This window comes from Mercurialis annua, linkage group LG8 (assembly GCF_937616625.2).
Source record: "Mercurialis annua linkage group LG8, ddMerAnnu1.2, whole genome shotgun sequence".
Taxonomy (NCBI): Eukaryota; Viridiplantae; Streptophyta; class Magnoliopsida; order Malpighiales; family Euphorbiaceae; genus Mercurialis; species Mercurialis annua.
This window is the reverse complement of record NC_065577.1, coordinates 4,596,583-4,621,592: the sequence shown is the minus strand read 5'-3', so window position 1 is coordinate 4,621,592 and position 25,010 is coordinate 4,596,583. Positions and strand designations below refer to the sequence as shown.

The window sequence follows — 25,010 nt, the reverse complement described above, 5'->3', positions numbered from 1 at the left end:
AAATATTACTCCCTACGTTCCATTTTGTTTGTCCTATTTTCTATTTTTTTTGTCCTAAAATAATTATAGCACTTTTATTAAGGATACAAATACTTTTCTCTTTTATCTTTAATATTAAAGGATATATTTTATTTATTAATGTGTATAATAATAGTATATTTGACTATTTTATATTTTATATGCAAGATTTAGATTTTTTGTCATACTCCTTCCGTATATAAAGATAGACCAACTTGAATCTATACGAAAATTAAGAACTGAAAGTTAAATTAGTTAGTGTTAATTAATATTTTTTATACTTTTAGATTAATTATTTAGATATTTTAAATAGTCATAATTTTATGTTTTAAAAACACCAATTGTTTATTGAGATAGTAAATATATTTTGAGAAACTAAATTTGTTATTAATATTTGTATTGTATTAAGTGATTATTAATGATGATTAAAAGAAGGGGTAATGTCATAAAAATTCACAAACTTTACACGTTTTCTCATTTTACTCATGCACTTTAAATTTTTCTCATTTTTATGCACGAACTACCACTTTTTCTCAAATTCATGCACGGTGCTGAGGTGTCACGGCTCCATTGGTATAATTCGCTGAGGTGGAGGTCATTTTACACAAATGAATGAGTGCCACCTCAGCACCTGTATGAATTTGGGAAAAAGTGGTAGTTCGTATATGAAAATGAGAAATTTTAAACTTCGTGATTAAAATGAGAAAACATGTAAAGTTCGTGATATTTTTTGACATTAACCCTTAAAAGAATATAATTTAAATGGTTGAATTGATAAATGATAAAGTTGGCATCTCTACTAAATTTAACCCGTACAACGTGCAAACATCGTCTTAATTTATAAATAATTTTGGTCAAATTAGTAAAGTTGCAAATAGTAAAGTTAACAAGTACGGTTGCAATTGCTTTCCAAAAACAGGATAGTATTTAAAAAAACTCATTTAGCGTACTTTGCTAGGCTCAATATGTTTTAGATACAGAACAACAAAATAAAAAAATTAGAAACAATATGTGTAAAACGAGACTTTCAATATAATTAACGACAACCAATATGATAAACAATGTCTTGAGTCTCCGGTTCACATGAAGTAGAAGTTTTACCATTTCATCTAAATCTTAGTACCATAACTAGTCCTCCATAATCTTGATTCTTGCATACCCAAACTAACCGCGCTTATTCAACACCCAAATGCAACAATTCTAATAATACCGAAGGCTCCATGAAAAATCATACCACATAAATCACCACAAACAACCAAAAATAGAAAGTAAGAAATCCATGGTTTGCAAGTTGCAACAGTTATACTCCTCAAGCCAAATGGACAACACCATTCAAGTAAAGCACAAGCACCAAAGCATTTTTAAATCATAAAAACTTGATCACTGTGCATTCATTTCTCTCATTAGATATCCTTGTCGACGTTGCGCGCACACATTTATGCCCGCGAATAAAAAGACTATCTTAGCAATTAAACACACAGAACATGAACAGAAAAATCCTGAATTTCAATTACATAAATATCATAAGGTTCATCAAAAGGACAATTATACTAGCAGTTCATGCTTGTTTCAGTTTCGCGAGCAAAGAAAGCAACAGCAAAAAAACAGAAATATATAAGGTAAAACCTAATTGGGCAGTGTATTTTTAAAGTAGTTTTCTCAGAATTTAGTCTTACCCTTCTATGCTTGCTTCAACCTTTTTGTTGTTGCTTTTTCCCTTGAGTAAAACAAGGCTCTCCACGTAAGAATACACCCGGAGGTAGGGTAGACCATATATCCCAAGAGGGGTGACCCTTTCTGTCTGAGGGTCATAAGTAGCTAATAAATTGTGTGGCACCTCCATAAGAATTCGACCATTCCCTTGTAAGCTTAGCACTGACGTAATACCTCCATGATTTTTAAAATCTATGGTAAATTGTTTAGTCCAGGATTCTGCTGCACCATACTCTTTCATCACCCAAATTGAACATCTAAAATAGCACAATTGCTTCATACTGAATTCAGCATAGTGTATCGCAGCTGATAACTGGTTGTACACTTTTAAAGAACAGCGATCACCGTACCTTAATTCAGCTAGGGCATGAGGGAGCATTAACTCTTGAGATGCTTCGTTGCTCAAATCAAGTGATGCTATCCCTTTTCTCTGGCCATTGTGTATTTTTGCAAACCAATGAATAACACCATTCAACTCAACGCAAGATTCGAAACCATAAACGTCGCGATCTACATTCTTAACGGTAACCGTCTTCCAAGAATTAGAGCCAAGTTGAAAAATTTCAGCAACTGGTGGAGAAGTTGCATCTTGCACAGAAAAAATAATCCTCACAAATTTGTAGTCATCGTTCTTCCTATCAAACCCGAATCCAACAATCTCCTCAAGGCCGTCCGAAAGCTTGCTTAAAGATGCTGTAATAAACTCCGCAATTGATGGATTCCAAACAATCAGGCGCTCAAATTTTGGAATAGAATAGCAAACCAAACCATGGCATGAACCAACAAATTTGAAATAGGAAAGGAAATGATCATTTCCACGCTCATGAAATGAATGCAAATCCAATCGTTTAAACTCACTAAATGAGTCATTATCATTGTACAACACAAAATGTGGTTCGTCAGAAATACATTCTGTCATGACAAGATAGTAGATTTTGTTGGCTTCAGTGGTGTGAGCCAAGTGAAGGGAAATGAATTTAGGGTTTGCGATTACAGAATACCATGATTTGCAAACACTTCTGCATTTCAGTAGAGATTTTACCGGTAGCCTCTTCAGGATTTCACCCACAAGTTCTTCAGAAAGATAATCTGACATTTTTGTTAGTACTTCACTTTTCTATGAACAACACTGGAAGTGAAAATGGTCTGAATAAATAAAGCAAGTTTTGTTGATAATATGTCTGTTGGAGTTCTTGTTTTAATGATTTTGAAAATATGCATAAGTGAGACTGATCAACTTCATTGGTTGGGGTTCGGTGAAATACATTTTTCCAATGCCATCAATAAAGGCTCAGTTTAATTTCTTCACTTGACTCATTTTTTTCTTTATTTAAAATTAATTATTACTACCTTCAAAATACTAAAAAAACTTATTAAATAAACAATAAATGAGTCAAATGCTGAAATTTAACTGAGCAACGAAATGGCACAAAACATCACTAAAAATAAGTTTATCAGTTTCACTCGAACCAATTTGGTTCATATTCCTCCAACCATCTTTGTGTTGTATACCAACGAGCTACAGCTCAAATGGTATAAGCGCTAGACAGAATTTGTCAAGGTTGTGGGTTCAATTTCTCCCACAAGCGCTTATCCTTTTCTAATTATCAAAAAAAAAAATCTTTGTGTTGTTTAGATCAATAAAATTAGATGTTTCATCTTCAGAAATCTAACCTGCAGTGATCCGATTTTTTTACACAAAATAATATTCTCAAAATATTATTCTTTACATTACAATTTACAACTTATTAATTAGTACTCCGTGTCTCATTTTATATGTTATCTTTTATATTTTTTTATATACTATTTCTTTTCTTACCATAATCGAAAAATTAATGTATGATCTAAAGATGTGTTTCACTATATTATAGTTCCAAAATAAAAATTAAAAAGTACTGTATGTGTAAAAATTAAAAAAATGACAAATAAAATGGGACCGAGAGGATGGATGGAAAGGAGAAAGTAATTTATTTCAAATATTGTCTTTTACATATCCATTAAGAAAAAAAAATATTTTATAAATTGTATGCAAGTCGATCATTGTATATAATTTTTAGCTTTTCAATATTTTCAGTTCTTTTCAATGCTTGTACGTGAGTGGATGATTATATTAGTTATTGTCTGTATAATATGAAAATATTTATATGGTGCATATGTGATAAGTCAATAATTTTTTTTAATGTAAATGTATTAAAACATAAAAAGTGACAAAAAAAACTTAAAACTCAAGACTTACGCACAAGAAGTGGCACACTCTAAATGTTACGCTAGAAGCTACGGTTTTGAGTAAGAGATACAAGTAATCAAAATAAATATATTCCGGAGAACGGAGAAAATCCCAACAAGAATACAAAAATGTCGAGTCCAAGCAACTATAAGTAAACGCAGTACTAAGAAAACATTTATTAGTAGTTCTACCTTCGAATATTCGAGAATTGCAACTTTTCCAAATTTTCCAAAGCAACATATCACATAAAAGCACCCGTAAACTCTTGTGGTGTCACCAATAAATCAAATAGTATAACTCCCGGGTAGCTAACTGTTGGGTCGTGAGTTCAATTCTTCCCACAAACGCTTCCTCTTCTCCAATTATATATCAAAGAAACTTGAAATAGTGTTTATCAATAATTTAGGATGGAGGGAGTATATTAATGTATTAATTTATACTCCCCACATCTCAATTTTGTTTAGGTTTAATAATAAAAAAATCCAAATCTTTATAATTTTTTGCAATTTATTTAAATTTTTTTAGTTTTTATAATAATAGCCAAATTGTATTTTTCCGTTTCAATAATAACTAAATTGGTGGATAAATTTATTATCTTCAATTAAGCTATTAGGCTATTATTATAATGTAATCCGACTATTCTTATAAAAATCAAAAAAGTTTGTAATATAAATTAGTACAAGTAAAGTTTTGGATTTTTTTTACTACAAAAACTTATTTTTATTACTTTTACGTATTTGATGTGTCATTTTTTTATTAATAATATATAAATTTCTAACATTAATGAGTTTGATTGATAAAGTAATGTATGAGCTCGATTAGTGATTAAACAATCAAAGAATTCATTTCAAGGTATGAACTTCTATACAAGTACCATTGCATTTTAAATATTTCTTTTTTATTAATGAATTCGAGATATCATAGTTCCGGAGGCTTAGAGTAATTTAGCTTATGTAACAAAACTGCATAATGGAAACCAAATCGTATACATCTTCAATGATGTATAACTCGAACTCTAAAAAAATCAAATTTATTTGCTACGAAAAAGGAAAATGCTTCACTTGCCAATTAGTGATGATGAATTGATGATTATCAAATCAATGAATTTCTAAGTCATCCTCTTAGAATTGAAGCTATGTTAAGTGTTGGCTAAAAGCGCAACTTGTAATAATCCGGAAGTCGAAATCGATCCCACGAGGAGTGAATCTAGAGCGATTGATGAGAATGAACTTTAGTTGCTAATCAATTCGTTTAGCACAATAAACAATTGGATTAGAATTCAAGTATCAATTAAACATAAGCAATTAACTAATACTAAACTTGCAATTAACAACCAATCAATTCTACAAGACTAAAGCAATTTAACAATACCGAGTAACTCAAATAATAAAGGGGTTTGGAGGTCGAAACTACACTTAGGTCATGCAATCAAAGCGTTCGGGTCTAGGGCTTCGAAACGTGAACCGAGCGTTCATAAAGCATAACTCCCGCTCTCTCGAGCCTCAAAGAGCTACAAAACCACACACAAGCCAACCAACCAAGCCTAATTCACTCTCGTGGCACTAAACACGATTAACAAGCCAATTAGCGATTAACGATCCACTCTAAGGTTTCCTAATTTCTAACCCACTCTCATGGTGTCATTAATTAGGATCCTAATTGATCTATCCAATTAATTAACCTTCTCTCAAAGTGTTAACCAACCTAGAATCATGCTTTAGGTAACTAATCTAAAACAAGCATTAGGGATATCAATTAGAACAACAACAATAAGCCCAAACTCTAACTCAAATCATACATCTCTAAACTTCATTTCAACCCCCAAACAAGGGAATTTAGCCAACCATGGTTAAATCAACAACCATCAAGCAATAAGAACAATAAATCATTGAAGAGATAGATCTAATTACCCTTGTAGAAACCCAAGCCAATAGCATTCAATAAGATAATACTTCAATAATAAATGAGAATAAATCTTCAATAGAAAAAGCTCAAGCATTCAACAATGGTAGAAAATATAAAAATCTGAAAATTCTATTGAAGAAGAAAAGGACTAAACTTAGAGATTTCTAAAATTAGGAGAAGATTCAAAAGTACACTAATAGAATAAAGTCTAGGGAAATCTTCTTGACCTAAAATAGAGGTAAGGTTGCTTTTATAGTACCTACAAAAAAAAGGAAAACGACAAACATTCATTTACACATGTGTTGGGCCCAAAATAGCAAATTAATAAAGCCTTGTTGCATCTTGAAATCAGATTCCCCTTTCCAGCAAGCCCAAGCTCGAATAGAGCTCCTTGGGCTAAATGAGGAGCTCGATTCGAGCAACAATTTTCTGCTCCGGATCTCGATCTTCAAACCTTCATAACTCGGTGTAGAAATGTCCGATTGAGTCAATTCTTGAACCGTTGGAAAGCTTAGGACTTCTACTTTAACTTTCATGAAGATCACGAGTTCATTTGAGGCTTCTAGCTAGTCCAAATTGGTCAAATAGTGCACAGGGGTCAGCTTTTCATATTTGCAAATGAGCTTCCGCATCGCTTTTGTCGTCTTTTCCAACTTTTGCACCAAAATGCTTCCGCAATGCTCCTAAGTACCTGAAATACTAAAACACGTAATAAGGCATTCGAAATACCATAAAACCGTGATAAAATGTTATAAAAGCATGCGGAAACGACACTCTAGATAGGAGTAAAATACTCCTATCAAACCTTCTCACACTAAATCTTTGCTTGTCCCCAAGCAAGAAATGAACTTAGGCAAATCAAACGGTAACTAACCATGGCGATCTCGAACAAGTATCAACGAATGAACTCCTATTCAACAATGGCTCAAATGATATTGTCTAAAGTCAACAACCGCTAATGATGCACACAAGAGATGAATGCACTTTTAATGACAAAATGTGATGACAATTAGACTACACTTGCATTGGCTTAAGGTTCTTGTTGAACAAATCAAGTCATTAAGATCATCTAAGGGACATGCACTACTTGGTCAAGTGATAAGAGGGCAATCAAGGCATATCAAACATATGCATCAATTAAAAGCATATTAATTCTCACAAGATTCACTCTAACACACAAGTGTTTGGGGTGCACACAATTAGGCTCAAGAAAAATGCTAATTCACCATAGGCTTGCTTTTAGTCCGATTATCCCTACTTAGTTCGGTAATCAATTGCTATCATATGGTCTTTTGTATGGGTTGTAACTTGGCTAGGGGTTAGGGGGTAGGTAAAGAAGGATAATTTGGCTACAAAAATTGACTTGACAACTAGATATTTGTTCACATTTATTTGTCTAACTTGAAATTTTCTTGCACAATTGAACTTCATCTTGATTTTCATGCCTTTTGTTCAACTTTTCTTTTTATTCTTTTTTTTTTCTCTGTTTTTTTTTTCTTGATCTTTCTTTATTCTTTCTTTCTTTTGCTTTTCTTTCTTTTCTTTAGGCACATAATTACTTCTTTGCTCATGCTTTTCCCATTCTTCAAGTTAGACAAACTTCTTAATAGTTAAGAGTCATTCAAGTCACATTTTTGGGGTATTTTCAAAGGGTAAATTGTTGAAGGGATGGTGTGTTAACATGTGTTACAATTTGAAAGAAATGGTTTAAGGCTCAAAGGGGTGATCTAGTGGTAAGGGTAGGCTTTTTAAGTGGTCTTAAACAAAATGGTGATCCTAATGCCATAATCATTTAGCAATCGACACTCAACTATATAGTCTTAAATGGACACCAAGCAAGTTCTAGGAATGTAACTACACAACACACAAGAATTATAATCGAGGCTCAACATTTTAGAAAATAATGTGGTGTTATGCACTTATTTAATTCCTATGTTCTCATGCCAATCATGCCCAATTTTATTCACAAATGACACAAAATTTTCAATTTCAAAAATTTGCACATCATGCATCCATATCCCAAAACAACTATCATGCTCACAATTGTTTTCACCAAAGAACATTTTCACCCAATTTCCATCAAAATTTGTCACATAAAAGCATTTTCATCAATCAATCATCCTTAGAAGTTGTTTGAATTAAAAAAAACACATTTATGCCATTAAAAATCTGGAGATGTCACAAGTTGATAAATTTCCAAATTCCGCCACAATCACAAACATTCAAAACATTCACTATCATGCTTAGAACAAAGATATATGTTACGGACCGTGAAAATCCTCGCACCGAAACGAGGTTATATTCCGGAGTTCTCTAGAATTCTCTTGAATTCTCTTCGTAAGTCTCTTCACAAGACTCTCCGGAATAATCTAGAAAGCATTCCCCAAGTCTCTTATGGAATTCCTTAGAATTCCCTCCTTAAGTCTAAGAGTTTGCTAGAACTCTCTAGACTTGTGTAGATGTGCATACTTAGTTCTATCTTTGTATAGAATTGTATAGAATATTCTAGATGTAGAATATGGACCATTAGATCAAGTAGATCTTAGCCGTTCATTGAGGAGGTGGAGGAGTATATATAACCTCACTCTCTCATTTGTAAAGTATCCAAGAGTTGTGTAATCAAGCTTTCATAAAGTAATACAAGCTTTCATACGTTCTCGCCATCTTACGATCTTTACTTCCGCTTAAGTGTCTTTAAACACTTCGAGAGAGGCTGACTAGTAACTTGTTCGAGAAAAGTTCACTAGTGCCGCACGGATCTTTGGTTAGAAAATCCAAGCCCGTGACAGTTGGTATCAGAGCTCAGCTAATACTTTAGTTTTGCTCGTTGAAAGATGGCACAATCGGGAAGTGAAATGATTCACACGGAGGATCCAGCGACACAATCGAAGAGGGGGAGGTCCAAGTCGAGGGATGTTATGGCGGACATGAATTCGAGGCTCGCAAAGGTAGAACTTGCGGTTGCCGATGGGCAAGATAGGTTCGAGGAGGCGGACCAACGCATCGAGGAGCTCGAGAAGGGAAGAGAAGAGCTTGGAGAAGCGATGCAAGGTGCCGTGAACCAGGCCATGTCGAAATGTCTAGGCCAAATCAAGACTTTGGAAGGGACTCTCCAATCCGAGATTGTTTCGTTGAAGGAGGAGCTCGAGAGGGTCGTCAACGAGTTGAAAGAGACGAAGGATGAGCTCAAGATATGCAAGAAGGCAGTCGCTCAAGGGGAAAGCGTTGCCTTACCGGCTATAGTTTCCACTCCATCGAGGATGGACGTTCCAAGGCCCAAGGCGTATAAGGGCACGAGGAATGCGAAGGAGGTGGACAACTTTATATGGAGCTTGGAGCAATACTTCAAGGCTCTCGGTGTTGGAGAAGACACCAAGAAGATCGATAGCGCTACACTCTACCTAGAAGATACCGCGATGGTATGGTGGAGACGGAGATACGGCGATATCGAAAAGGGAACTTGTACCATCAACACATGGGACGAGTTCAAGAGGGAGCTAAAGAGGCAATTCTATCCAGAGAATGCCGAGGAGGAGGCGAGAGCAAAGCTAAGGCGTCTCCAACAAAAGGGAAGCATTCGCGACTATGTGAAAGAATTTTCGGAGGTACTTTTGGAGATCCCCGACTATCCCGACAAGGAAGCCTTGTTTGCCTTTAAGGATGGTCTACAAAATTGGGTCAAGATGGAGCTTCAACGACATGGAGTCCAAGATCTCGCTACCGCTATTTCTATTGCCGAGTCGCTTATCGAGTTCAAAAGGCCGGAAAAACCCAAGTCTAACAAAGACAAGGGAGGCAATGGAAAGAGTGGGGGAGATACCCAAGGAAAGCCGAGCTATCATAAGTCTAACAAGTTCGAGAGAGGGAATAGCTCCAAAGAGTACAAGGGCGGAGATAGGCCGATGAAATGCTTCTTTTGCGATGGACCACACAAAGCAAGAGACTGCCCGAAGAAAGCGAAGCTCTCGGCCTTAGTGGAAGAAGACGAGGAGCGGCAACGAGAGGAGACCAAGATGGGGTCATTGCAAATCCTTAACGCCATCAAGGCTAAAGTGGAAGTGCCCAAGACCGAGAAGAAGGGTCGTTTGTTCGTGGAGGCCAAAGTCGGTGGACAACTTGTGAAAGCGTTGGTGGATACCGGGGCGTCGAACAACTTTCTTCAAGTAGAAGAAGCGAAGAAATTGGGCATCACCTATAGCGGAGAGGGAGGATGGTTTAAGGCGGTCAACTCGGAGCCAAAATCGATATATGGGGTTGCTCGAGGCGTGAAAGTTTGCCTAGGTGAGTGGTCGGGCCTTATTGATTTTTCAGTTGTTCCTATGGACGATTATCCTATTGTGCTTGGCATCGAGTTCATGGATCACGTCAAAGCCGTGCCGATTCCTTTCGCCAACACCATGTGTATTTTGGAGGAAGGCAATACGTGCATGGTTCCTCTAGCGAGAGAAACAAGCCTTAAGGCGAAGCAACTCTCGGCCATGCAACTCTCCAAAGGAGTAAAGAAGGCCCAACCGACTTTCCTAGCTACGCTTAAGGAAGAAAGAGCGGAACCGCTAGCGAAGGAGCAACCCATGAAAGTCTTGCGTGTCCTCGAGGAGTTCAAGGACGTGATGCCCCCGGAGTTGCCGAAGAAGCTCCCGCCAAAGAGAGAGGTGGACCATAAGATCGAATTGGTGCAAGGTGCCACCCCGCCTGCGGCAGTGCCTTACCGCATGGCGCCCCCCGAGTTAGAAGAGTTGCGGAGGCAACTTAAGGAGTTGTTGGATGCGGGATATATCCAACCTTCGAAGGCTCCATATGGTGCGCCCGTGCTTTTCCAAAAGAAGCACGATGGGTCGCTTCGGATGTGCATAGACTACCGTGCGCTTAACAAGATCACGGTGAAGAACAAATATCCCATTCCATTGATTGCCGATTTGTTTGATCAACTTGGAGATGCGAGGTGGTTTTCCAAGCTTGACTTGAGATCGGGGTATTGGCAAGTAAGGATTGCGGACGGAGATGCGCCGAAGACTACATGTGTTACGAGGTATGGCTCCTACGAGTTCTTAGTTATGCCTTTTGGACTAACGAATGCTCCCGCCACATTTTGCACCCTCATGAATAGAGTATTCCAACCGTTCTTGGACAAGTTTGTCGTCGTATACTTGGACGATATTGTTGTCTATAGCAACACGTTGGAGGAGCATGTTGAACACTTACGACAAGTTTTCCAAGTGCTAAGGGAAAACGAGTTGTATGTGAAGAAGGAGAAGTGTGACTTCGCACAAAAGGAAGTCATGTTCTTGGGGCACATTGTTGGTGGAGGAAAGCTAAGAATGGACAAGTCCAAGGTGCAAGCTATCGATGAGTGGAAGCCACCAAAGAAGGTTCCCGAGTTGCGCTCTTTCCTTGGCCTCGTCAACTACTACCGAAAGTTCATAAAGGGTTACTCCGCAATCGCTTCCCCGCTTACCGATCTCTTGAAGAAGAACAAGGCATGGAGTTGGGACGAGGAGTGCCAAGGTGCATTCGAGACACTAAAGAAGGCGGTGATGGAAGAACCGGTGTTAGTCCTTCCAAATCACATGAAGCCATACGAAATACACACCGACGCATCCGACTTTGCACTTGGTGGTGTATTGATGCAAGAAGGGCATCCGGTTGCTTACGAGAGTCGCAAGTTGAATGATGCGGAGCGCCGCTACACGGTCCAAGAGAAGGAGATGACCGCGGTGGTACATTGCTTGCGTACTTGGAGACATTACTTGTTGGGTTCGAAGTTCGTGGTGAAGACGGACAACGTTGCAACAAGCTACTTCCTCAAGCAAAAGAAGTTGTCGCCGAAGCAAATAAGGTGGCAAGCTTTCTTAGCGGAGTTCGACTTTGTGATGGAGTACAAACCGGGCAAGGCGAATCTTGTGGCCGACGCACTTAGTAGAAAAGCGGAGCTAGCGGCCATCACAAGTCCAAACTTTCCATTGGTGGATCGAGTCAAGGAGGGACTAGAGCATGATCCGCAAGCCAAGAGGTTGATGGAGTTAGCGAGTCAAGGGAAGACTCGCCAATTTTGGCTAAGGGACGGAGTGCTTACCACCAAGGGAGATCGTGTGTACGTGCCGAAGTGGCAAGGCTTGAGGAAGGAAATCATTAAGGAGTGCCATGACTCAATGTGGGCGGGACACCCCGGCATACATCGCACGTTGGCACTTGTGGAGCGTGCATACTATTGGCCTCAAATGCGGGAAGATGTGGAGCTATACGTGAAGACTTGTCTAGTGTGCCAACAAGACAAGGTCGACCAACAACAACCCGCGGGACTACTTGAGCCGTTACCCATTCCGGAGAAACCATGGGAAAGTATCTCCATGGACTTCATCACTTGCCTACCAAAATCCGAAGGATGTAGCAACATCATGGTGGTGGTAGACCGGTTTAGCAAATATGGAGTGTTCATCCCCGCGCCAACGAAGTTCAACGCCGAGGATGCCGCACGCCTATTTTTCAAGCATGTGGTGAAATATTGGGGTATACCGAAGACCATAGTGAGCGATCGAGACACCCGCTTCACCGGAAGATTTTGGATGGAGTTGTTCAAGATTCTTGGGTCCGAGCTCAACTTCTCCACAAGCTTTCATCCCCAAACCGATGGACAAACCGAACGGGTGAACGCGTTGTTGGAGTTATACTTGAGGCATTATGTGAGTGCTAACCAAGGAGATTGGGCAAAGTTGCTCGATATTGCTCAATTCTCGTACAACTTGCAAAACAGTGAGTCGACGGGGTCTAGTCCATTCGAGATTGCTACGGGGCAACAACCGATGACCCCACACACTCTTGCCGTGGGATATAAGGGGCCAAGTCCTACCGCATTCAAGTTTGCCAAGGGATGGCATGAGAGTTCGGATATGGCACGAGCACATCTTGCAAAGGCCGCGAAGAAGATGAAGAAATGGGCCGATGCAAAAAGGAGGCACTTGGAGTTCGAGGAAGGAGACCTTGTGATGGTGAAACTCCTTTCTCACCAAACACGAAGGTTTGCGAAGGTACATAAGGGGCTAGTAAGGCGCTACGAGGGACCATTTCCTATCGAGAAGAGGATTGGTAAAGTAGCATATCGCTTGACGCTACCTTCACACTTAGAGATGCACCCGGTGTTCCATGTGAGCTTACTAAAGCCTTACAATGCGGACAAGGACGATCCGAGTAGAGGCGAATCAAAGAGAGCACCGACGGCCATCACGACATTACCCGAGCGTGATGTCGAAGAGATTTTGGCGCATCGCGTCATACCAAGGCGGGGCACCCATCCGAGCTATGTTGAGTATTTTGTGAAGTGGAAGGGAGCACCCGAGAGCGAGGCAAGTTGGGAGCACGAACTCAACTTGTGGAATAGCAAGGGACTAATCGAAGCATACAAGGAGGATGCGACGAGGACGTCTGCCGATTGAGTGGGGGAGAATGTTACGGACCGTGAAAATCCTCGCACCGAAACGAGGTTATATTCCGGAGTTCTCTAGAATTCTCTTGAATTCTCTTCGTAAGTCTCTTCACAAGACTCTCCGGAATAATCTAGAAAGCATTCCCCAAGTCTCTTATGGAATTCCTTAGAATTCCCTCCTTAAGTCTAAGAGTTTGCTAGAACTCTCTAGACTTGTGTAGATGTGCATACTTAGTTCTATCTTTGTATAGAATTGTATAGAATATTCTAGATGTAGAATATGGACCATTAGATCAAGTAGATCTTAGCCGTTCATTGAGGAGGTGGAGGAGTATATATAACCTCACTCTCTCATTTGTAAAGTATCCAAGAGTTGTGTAATCAAGCTTTCATAAAGTAATACAAGCTTTCATACGTTCTCGCCATCTTACGATCTTTACTTCCGCTTAAGTGTCTTTAAACACTTCGAGAGAGGCTGACTAGTAACTTGTTCGAGAAAAGTTCACTAGTGCCGCACGGATCTTTGGTTAGAAAATCCAAGCCCGTGACATATAGCGGAGGCGACTCGACAACTAGACCACTAACACAACTAAACAACAAAACAAAATAAAACATACTAAAGCATAAAACAAGATAAATTTCAACTAACGACATACAATTGACCAACCCTCCTCACACTATTTCGAACTTAGTCCCTAAGCAAGAAATATAAAGCAAAATTGTATGAGTTGAGTTAGAGAAATGCAAATCTTGTTTTAGTCGAATTCCGGTGGTTCGGGCGATGGAGTTGGAGATGGATAAGCCGGCGCCCCCGGGGCATTGAAATAGTCACGTAATTTCTCCTCGTGGCGCCTTTGTCGATCATGAAGCCTCGTTAGGCGATATTCCATACGTGCCCACATCTTGCGTTGATCCTCCATGAATCAGAGTTGGGTGGCTTCAAAGTCATTCCTTGTATCCACATTAGGAGCGGGAGGCTCCCATTGCACGCCCTCCGGTATTGCTCCTCCTTCGGCGCTTGTTCCGGCCGCATGTTTGTCTTTCCGTCGCACCGACTCTTTAGCTCGCCTCGGCTCTACTTCTTGCCTTGGTGATGCGCGCAACCTAGGCGGAATTGGTTCGCCGGGATGTGCTTCCACCCAATAATCGTGCTTGTACTTTCCCACAACTCTTTCCTTCCTCACATACCCTCCGATACTCAAGTGATCCATGTCTATCATTCGTGGCGGTTGAATTTGATACTTGCTTTCATCAAACTCCGGATCTTTTCGTGCCAAAAACAACACCAACCATCCGAATCCTTTCTTCTTTTGAGCTTTAGGCTCCTCTTGGAGCAACTTCATCAACCGATACGCCAAATGCACTTGCTTCTCTCGTTCCGTTGAGTGATTCAAAGCTTGCAAAAGGAACAAATCCGACCGCGCTACTTTGTGATGCTCATGGCGTCCATAGAAGGTGTAGCCGTACCACTTAAGCAAGATTATGGTGGCAATATCCCGAACCTCTTTCAACTTGGAAATGTGTGAGTCGTAACTTGGTTTCCCCGATGCCTTGTTCCATATCACGTTTGCATCAAAATCACCCTTATCCGACAATTCTTTCATTCCTAAGTCGGTTAACCCAAAGTCTTGATACAAGTTGATCATGGAATATTCCCGCTCCTTGCCGTCCAACCGAAAATAGAAGTGTCGGTGGTGGTCTCAAGTGTAGTGAAGAATTCGTATGTGAGCGCTTCACATTGCTCATGCGGTATCCTTATCAACTTATCAAGAAAAAGGAATTGAATAAGATCATTCAACTTCTCATCAATGCCCAATTTTTCCATAGTCATCCAACAAATTTCATAAGCATCGGTGACACCAAGTTTCGAAAGCTTTTCATAGCGTTCACCCTCACTAACCGAGCGGATTTTGAAGGGTGCCTTGTATTTCCGTGAAAGAGCCCCGGAAGTGGTTGTTTTCTTTGAAGAACGGATAGGTTGTGGTGGTAGCTCATCTTGAAATTCTTGCTCACTAGGGGGTATGGATTTTTGCTTGGAGGCTCGTCTTGCTCTTGTATTCCGGGACATTGTAGAGGAAGGAAAAGGGTGTTTGGAAGTATGTTTAGTTTTGAGTTTGGCTTTAGTATGGTGGAGATAGAGCTTTGAGAATATTTGCTAGAAGAAAGAGAATGGAGTTCTTGGCTATGGAGTTTTTGATAATTGTGGAAAAGAATTTGGAGAAGAAGAAGTGTTGGAGTTCTTTTTGTGGTAAAATTTCAAAAATATGAGAGGAGGGGTGGAGATCTTGCCATGTCATTGATCTTTGTGAATTGTTTTTCTAATTTGAAGGCCAAGATTTAAACACCTCATCAATCCAAGAGCCTTAAAACACCAACCAATAGGAACATTTCAAAGCCAAGAAGGAAAAAAAATCCCCCCCCCCCCCTTAATAAAGGTGGGCTCGAATGAGCCCACCCTTGAAATGTCTAGCTCGATTCGAGCTGGGCAAATCTGGTCTCCAGATTTGCCCAGCTTGAATCGAGCTCTCCATTCTTCTAGGGGTGCTCGATTTTCTCTAACTTCTCTAGCACCTTGAAAAGCACATTTCCCTCATCCGTATTCTTTTGTGGTTGGAATCCCGGAGGGTGTTGAGGTCTACCACCATAGTTGTTTCCATACCCTTGATGGTTATGATAAGAGCCTTGATAAGGACCTTGTTGTTGGGGCCTATTTCCTCCTTGGAAACTAGGACCCGCTTGTTGATTTTCTTGCACATTGCCTTGGCCCTCTTGATTCCTCCATCCGAAGTTAGGATGGTTTCTCCACCCCGGATTATAGGTATTCGAGTAAGGATCATTCCCTTGGCGTTGACCTCCCACATAATTCACTTGTTCGCTCCACGCTTGACCTGTGGCATAGCACTCATTACTTTCATGATTGAAATCTCCACAATGCTCACAACCCACTTGGACATACGCAACCGGAGCATTCCGTGGAGCCACTTGCTTCTTCAAGGCATCAACTTGACTTTGCAAAGAGGCATTCATGGCTTTCATTGCTTCAAACTCCTTGGATTGGTCGAGTGTCATGAATGCCTTTTGAGCCGGTGGTCTTCTCCTTTCCGAGGACCAGGTGCTACGCACCATAGCCAATTTTTCAATAAACTCATTAGCCTCATCAAGCGTCTTTTGCATCAAAGAACCTCCCGCAGCCGAATCAATGGTAGATCTTGTAATCTCTCCCAAACCATTATAGAATATTTGAAGCACATGCTCCCTTACAAGTTGATGATGAGGTACGTGCCTTTGGAGATCCTTGAACCTCTCCCAAGTTTCATAGAGAGATTTCCCCTCATATTGGTAATAATCAATGATGTCCTTTGTCAACTTTGCGGTTCTCCCCATCGGAAAGTACTTGTGAAGGAAAGCTTGAGCAAGATCCCGCCAATTGTGGATTGATGCATTAGGTAATGATCGAAGCCACAAGCTAGCCTTATCTCTTAGTGAGAATGGAAACATCCGAAGCTTGATTTGATCGGCGGTGACATTATAGAGCTTGAATGTGTCCAACACTCCCAAGAACTTGGCTATGTGTTCATTCGGATCCTCACTTGGTAACCCAAAGAATTGGCACCGATTCTCTAGGAGTTGAATCGTGCTAGGCTTGATTTCAAAAGTATCCGCGGTGACCGGTTTTGCAAAGCACCCATAAGTGGCGTTATCCACATCCGGGAGGAAGAAATCCCCCAAAGTTTGTCTTTGTGCTTGATGGCCTTGAACTTGAGGGTGATTGTCCCCTTGTTGCTCTTGCCGATTTCTTTCATCGAGTGGAGGAGGCGGATGTTGCCTCACTCCATGGTTTTGAGGGTGATATTGCTCCTCCTCATAGTTATCTTACCCATGTTCCATGATAACGGGTATACGATTCTCCCTTCTCACACTTGTTTCAATTCTCCCGAGGTTGTCTTGGAACGGTTCTAGCGGAAGATTGGCCCTTCGTGTATTGTGCATACACTATAGTCGATCTCCTACACAAACAACAACAAACAAACCACGCGTAAATCCGGAAAGAAGCAAAAACAACAAAAGTGATAAAAACAGAAAATAGAGCTAACTCGAACGAACAATAACTAATTTCAATCAATCAATAAACACTCGTCACTCCCCGGCAACGGCGCCAAAAACTTGTTGGCTAAAAGCGCAACTTGTAATAATCCGGAAGTCGGAATCGATCCCACGAGGAGTGAATCTAGAGCGATTGATGAGAATGAACTTTAGTTGCTAATCAATTCGTTTAGCACAATAAACAATTGGATTAGAATTCAAGTATCAATTTAACATAAGCAATTAACTAATACTAAACTTGCAATTAACAACCAATCAATTCTACAAGACTAAAGCAATTTAACAATACCGAGTAACTCAAATAATAAAGGGGTTTGGAGGTCGAAACTACACTTAGGTCATGCAATCAAAGGGTTCGGGTCTAGGGCTTCGAAACGTGAACCGAGCGTTCCTAAAGCATAACTCCCGCTCTCTCGAGCCTCAAAGAGCTACAAAACCACACACAAGCCAACCAACCAAGCCTAATCCACTCTCGTGGCACTAAACACGATTAACAAGCCAATTAGCGATTAACAATCCACTCTAAGGTTTCCTAATTTCTAACCAACTCTCATGGTGTCATTAATTAGGATCCTAATTGATCTATCCAATTAATTAACCTTCTCTTAAAGTGTTAACCAACCTAGAATCATGCTTTAGGTAGCTAATCTAAAACAAGCATTAGGGATATCAATTAGAACAACAACAATAAGCCCAAACCCTAACCCAAATCATACATCTCTAAACTTCATTTCAACCCCCAAACAAGGGGATTTAGCCAACCATGGTTAAATCAACAACCATCAAGCAATAAGAACAATAAATCATTGAAGAGATAGATCTAATTACCCTTGTAGAAACCCAAGCCAATAGCATTCAATAAGATAATACTTCAATAATAAATGAGAATAAATCTTCAATAGAAAAAGCTCAAGCATTCAACAATGGTAGAAAATATAAAAATCTGGAAATTCTATTGAAGAAGAAAAGGACTAAACTTAGGGATTTCTAAAATTAGGAGAAGATTCAAAAGTACACTAATATAATAAAGTCTAGGGAAATCTTCTTGACCTAAAGTAGAGGTAAGGTTGCTTTTATAGTACCTACAAAAAAAAGGAAAAAGACAAACATTCATTTACACATGTGTTGGGCCCAAAATAGTAAATTAATAAAGCCTTGTTGCATCTTGAAATCAGATTTCCCCTTTCCAGCAAGCCCAAGCTCGAATAGAGCTCCTTGGGCTAAATGAGGAGCTCGATTCGAGCAACCATTTTCTGCTCCGGATCTCGATCTTCAAACCTTCGTAACTCGGTGTAGAAATGTCTGATTGAGTCGATTCTTGAACCGTTGGAAAGCTTAGGACTTCTACTTTAACTTTCATGGAGATCACATGTTCATTTTAGGTTTCTAGCTAGTCCAAATTGGTCAAATAGTGCACAGGGGTCAGCTTTTCAGATTTGCAAATGAGCTTCCGCATCGCTTTTGTCGTCTTTTCCAACTTTTGCACCAAAATGCTTTCGCAATGCTCCTAAGTACCTGAAATAATAAAACACGTAATAAGGCATTCGAAATACCATAAAACCGTGATAAAACGTTATAAAAGCATGCGGAAACGACACTCTAGATAGGAGTAAAATACTCCTATCATTAAGCACAAAGACTATGGAAAATTTTGAACCCATTAATATTTTGTGTTGGGGTTTCAGGATGTTGAGAAGTACCAAACTTGGAGATGATGAAAAGCCATGATAGTTTCCAGAATCAATGTCTTGTTCTTACAAGAAGATCAAGGTGTAATGCATTCTCTTCGGCATTTGATGATTCCAAGTTGCATTGCTGCTGTATATATAGCTCTTACGACAGTCTAGTCATAGATGCGTGTAGATTTAAAACAACACAAGTGCTGTTGGAGGAGCAGCGCCATCAGAGAAGCAGAACCATTGTAGGACTGACTAACCATCACAGCCATATATATCTCAAAACATAATTGCAATAATTCCACACTGTAATGTATTGGTATTGTCCACTTCTAATCTAATAATATGTTGAGTTTTCTGCTACATGATAGTAGAACAAACACAAATATTGTTTAGTGCATTTTAGTTTTTCTAGCTATAGCTAAAAAAAATTATTTGTCTTCAATCAAACTAACAACGTATATAAATGACAACTGAGAATTAAGTTCAATCAAATGTTTACAATGTCTTCAAAAGCTTAGTATCCTAACTAACCCTCCATAATCTTGCAAAACAAACTACGTGGTTTACTCCAACCGCACTTATTCGACACCCGAATGCAACAATCATAATACCAAAGACTCCCTTATAATTCATCTCAAATAGCCAAAACAGCCAAAAAAAAGTTTAGCATCATCACAGAATCATTTTAGAAGCCAATAATCCTCCATCAATTAATCTGACCAAAAACCATAAACTCTGTTCTTTTTAGAATCATAACCTGATGCAACCATATTTTCAATTAGACACACGCCAAACCATAACATAAACACACAATGCTTTATTATCAATTACATAAACGTTAAAAAGACATAAAAGGAAAATTAAATTAGTTGTTTATGCTTGTTTCAGTTTCATGATCAAAGACAGCAACAGCAAAAAAACAGAGTGCCAAAGCATTTTTGAATCATAAAAAAAAACTCATAACTATGCAATCATTTCTCTCATTAGCTATCCGACCGGACAGGCTGACATGCAATCACAGACCAAATCATAACACGAACACATAATCCCAAATTTTGAGTTACATAAATATCATAAAAATCATCAAAAGGACAGTTAAGTTAGCTGTTCATGCATGTTTCCGTTTCATGATCAAAGACAACAGCAACAAAACATAGAGTGCAACTTGCTAGAGCAGTGTATTTTTAGAATAGTTTGCTCAGAAATTCAGTCTTACTCTTCTATGCTTGCTTTAACCTTGTTGTTGTTCCGTTTTCCCTTAAGTGAAACAAGGCTCTCCGTTTAAGAATGCACTTCGACGAAACTTCCATAGACCCCAAGAGGGGTGACCCTTTGTGTCCGAGGATCATAAGAAACTATCCGACTGAAGGGACACTCAAAAAGAATTCGACCATTCCCTTGAAAGCCTAGCACCTCCAATAAACCTCCATGATTTTGTATATCAATGGTAAGTTGTTTAGTCCAGGATTCTGCTGCACCATACTCTTTCATAATCCAAATTGAACATTTAAAATTTGAAGTGTCCCATCCCGTTCTTCGTAGTGTATCGCAGCTAATGACTGGTTGTACACTGTTAGAGAAACAAAAGAGTGATCACCATCCATTTCAACTAGTGCATGAGGGAGCATGAACTCTTGAAATGCATCGCTGCTCAAATCAAATGATGCTATCATGTTTTTTCCGCCATTGCACATCTGTGCGAACCAATGAAGAACGCCATTCCACTCAACAAGAGGTTCCGAACAGTATTCAACATAATCTAGATTCTTAATGGTAACGGACTTCCAAGAATTGGAGCTAAGTTGAAAATCTCAGCAAAGGGTTTGTGATTAGAATGTATCATGATTTGCAAACACATTTGAATTTCAATAGAGACTGGACCGGCAGTCTCTTCAAGATTTCAACCACAACTTCTTCACACAGATAATTTGACATTGTTTAATTCCTTAACTTGTTCTTAATAAACGAAAATCAGAATCATCAATTAATTTTAGTACCAAAGAGAAGCTGCAGTAAAACGTTGCCGTTGCTCCAGTCAGTATTGTTTGTTGAACTTGAAAGAGAAAAGGTTAAAAGCCTCATAAGGTTTCCACATCTTCTTTTAATTACAATTTTCCGTTCTAAATCGTCAATTTCATCTAAATGGCAGGGTCAGATTTGTTTTTTAAAAAAATCTTAATTAATTCTAAACATTTAAAAGGATTAAAATTATGAGCCAATTACTTTGAGGTCTGTGAAGTATATTATGATTAACAATTTACTGTTTTTTATTTCAAAAGTCTACTTAATGGTCCCTCAGTTTCGAATCCGTTAATTATTAAGCCCCTCCGTTATTTTTGACATTTATTTTCAAACGATCTGGCACACCACCTTTCATTTCGTGAATGGTTTGATTTCTCAATTTTAATTTTATTAAACAATTTGGTACCTCACTTTAAACGATTTGGTACCTCAATTTTAGTTTTGTTAAACGATTTAGTCCTTTAAATTAACGGAAGGGTCTCTCAGTTAACGAAATTAAAATTGAGAGAGCATTAAGTAGACTTTTGAAATAAAAAATACTAAACTGTTAATTATAGTATATTACAAAAACCTCAACTTAATTTGCTCTAAAATTATTACATAGTAGATAGCTTCTAACCAGCCATACTTCTTTCTTTGGAAAATCATGTAGGGATAAATCCGAACAGACCATACTTAACAATATAGAAACAGAAATTCAAGATAGTTGTAAAAACAATTAAGTATAGGCACCAAACTTGCAATTAACCAATGTATATAATAAACAACAAACCAATAAAAGTTAGGCTTAATCACCAAAAAATGCCAAACCTATACGTCTTGTGTCAATTATAGCCAAACCTTTAAAAATCACCAGATTTAGCCAAACCTTATATGTTCTGTTTCTTTTTTAGCCATTTTTGAATCGAACCGGTTTTTATGACACCGTGTCGTCCACGTCACCGCCAACTAAGCAATTGGCTGGCATGACAACTGAAATATTTAAATAAGGTTTGGTTATAATTGACACAAAATGCATAGGTTTGGTATTTTTTGGTGAATAAAACTAATTTTAAAATTAAATAATTAAATGATTAATTATATTATAATAAAATTCATATATATTTAAAAAATAATATTTTTATTTAACGCTAATTAAAATTAATTTATTTTTTTTACTAAATTTAAATAATTCTAATAAATGTTTTTTACATATTTGATGGATATATAATTAATTTAAATTCTATTAAAAACAAAAAATGCCATATTCATCTTATTTTTTTTTTAAATTCCAGTCGTCGGTTCTTTGACACCGCTGCCGTTTGAGACCCAAGTGTTCGTCTTCCAACGAACAATCTGAGAGTAATATACACAACAAACATACTACAGTGTTCGTAATTAAACTATACACACATAAATATAAAAATAATCACTGAATAGACTGCTTATTTAAAGGACGAGTGTAATTATTTTCTCATTATTTTCTCTTTAAAAAGTGAAACTCATTGTGGTGTAATCAATATATTCATGATGTTTATAAGTATAAACGCATATGTTATTTTACTCGGCATAGCCAAAAACTTACCTTAATTTACACATAACTATTTTATTTATTACCTAAATCCAGTTATATCAAGATCTCAACAACATTAAAAATAATAAATCAAGTTTAAAATCATCATGAACATTAAATCCTTTCACCAAATTTAATTCAATATTAATTCCTAAGTAATATATTAATTCATTTTTTTAATTACATATTCATTAAAATATATTATAATATAAATTTATTAGATTTAATTAGGTTTAATAAAAAATTAAAATTAATTAAAATTAGTATTAAATAGAAAATATTAATTATTTTTAAATATATATATAAATTTCATAAATGATATAATTAATTTAGTAATTATTAAACTTAAAAATTGGCTTGAATTTAAAATTAGGTTTATTCACCCAAAAAATACCAAACCTATTTTTTGTGTGTCGGTTATAGCCAAACTTTATTTAAATATTTAAGCTGACATGTCAGCCAATTGCTTAGTGGTGACGTGGACGACACGGTGTCAGAAAAACCGGTTCGATTCAAAAATGGCTAAAAAAGAAACAGAACATATAAGGTTTGGCTAAATCTGGTGATTTTTAAAGGTTTGGCTATAATTGACACAAAACGTATAGGTTTGGCATTTTTTGGTGATTAAGCCTAAAAGTTAAGATATAGAAAAGATCCCTCGAGAATTTTGAAGCTAATATATGGAGCCAGAATATAACAATCAACCAAATTTTACAAAATAACATGAAAGAAGAAACGTTACAAATTACCACATATTACATGAAATACGAACATATATATATTGTTATTTTAGATAAATTCAGTTTGTCTATACCGGCGATCCGAGCAAGACGAGACTTTCGACGTAATCATGCACTTTAAAATAACTCCGATAAGGATATCCTCCATGACAAGTAACTTTTTGAGTCTCGGGATCACATGAAGCCAAATCACTATTTTTTATTTGAAGCAGAATTTTACCATTTCTTCTAAAGCTTAGTACTCTAACTAGTCCTCCATAATCATGCACGCCAAAACTACGTCGTTTACTCCAACCATACTCATTCAACACCCAAATGCAACAATTCTCATAATACCCAAGACTCCATGAAAAATCATCAGATTTCCATGATAAATGCTGAATCAAAGCTAATGAATCACCACAAACTACTAAAGAAAGATGATTTTCGTTGTCTTCGGCTAATTCGTCGGGAATTTTCGTTTCTTTGAACACCTCGATTCCTAAATCAAACGAAGCTAATGTTAATTTCCCCGACGAGGATCCGTCTTTGCCCGGAATACGAGCAAGCCAATGATAAACACCGTTCAAATAAGTACGTTTTCGATCACCAAAACAGAACGTAACAAACCCGTGATTCGCAACAGTTTTGCTCCTCCACGAAGAAGTGCTCACCTCGTAAATCTTGACTTCGATTGACATCTTAGTCTTCTCCGGTTGATGCAAAATCTTTACGACTTTATAGTCGTTTTTCTTGTAATCATATCCGAAACCAACGACAAACGAACTATCCAACGAAAAAATTGTCAGACATTTTTTCACGATCGGATTCCACACGTAAAAACGAGCGTAACGAGAATCCGATAAACATATCAAACCCTTACAAGAACCAATAACCTCAAGATATCTCTGATCTTTGTAAGGAAACTCATCAAGTTCTCGATGGATCGTGAAATCTTCATCATCGTCTCCGTCGTTATATAAAATGAACCGTTCTTTACAATCCGGAACGGATTTTTGCTTGACGAATGAGTAAGATTTGATGCTGCTGTTGGGGCCGGTGGAGTGGCTGACCTGAGAAGAAATGAAAGTGGAGCTTGATATTAGAGAGTTCCATGATTTGCTGACGCACCGGAACTTTAGAAGAGATCTAACCGGAAGTCTCTTCAGGATTTCGATCAGAATTTCTTGATGGATATTTTCTAACATGATTTTTGTTTGCTTTGTTTGTTTGAAGATAGGATACCAGATATATGTCGGTATCCAAGTTTCAACTCTTTATGTAAGAATATAGGCAGTGGTTAAATGACAATAATTGGATAAGATTTTGGATTGGGTAGATGTGGGTATGGGTGAGCAATTAATCGGTTTGGATTCAACTAGAACCGAATTAATAGTAATACATGATTTTATCTTTTTAAAAATTAATGGGATTAGTAATTAAAATTAAAACCAATTTGACCGGATTAACTGTTAATAAATGATCAATCTTTTTTAAAAATTGATGGAATTAGTATTTTTAATTAAAACCGAGTTAACTAAATTAATCGAAATCAATAGGTCGATCTTAATTTAACTAAAAATAAACTAGCTGAATTATTTCATTTCTTTAACAGAATCGACAGTTACAATAATTTTAACTAAAATTAATT

The 25,010-nt window shown here is 37.9% G+C and overlaps 2 protein-coding genes and 1 non-coding gene across 3 annotated transcripts; 1 reads left to right on the top strand and 2 right to left on the bottom strand.

The window, feature by feature from the left end:
- Window positions 1-1,690: 1,690 nt before the first annotated feature.
- LOC126661502 (F-box/kelch-repeat protein At3g06240-like) lies at window positions 1,691-2,827 on the bottom strand. Its single transcript, XM_050355354.1, has one exon. It carries the CDS (start codon window positions 2,825-2,827, stop codon window positions 1,691-1,693), a length of 1,137 nt encoding a protein of 378 aa, XP_050211311.1.
- A 13,718-nt stretch (window positions 2,828-16,545) lies between these two features.
- Window positions 16,546-16,652, top strand: LOC126662418 (small nucleolar RNA R71). The gene has a single exon (XR_007635793.1). It is a non-coding gene; the product is annotated as a small nucleolar RNA R71 (small nucleolar RNA).
- Window positions 16,653-23,448: 6,796 nt separating this feature from the next.
- Window positions 23,449-24,567, bottom strand: LOC126661501 (F-box/kelch-repeat protein At3g23880-like). The gene has a single exon (XM_050355353.1). It carries the CDS (start codon window positions 24,565-24,567, stop codon window positions 23,449-23,451), a length of 1,119 nt encoding a protein of 372 aa, XP_050211310.1.
- Window positions 24,568-25,010: the final 443 nt, after the last annotated feature.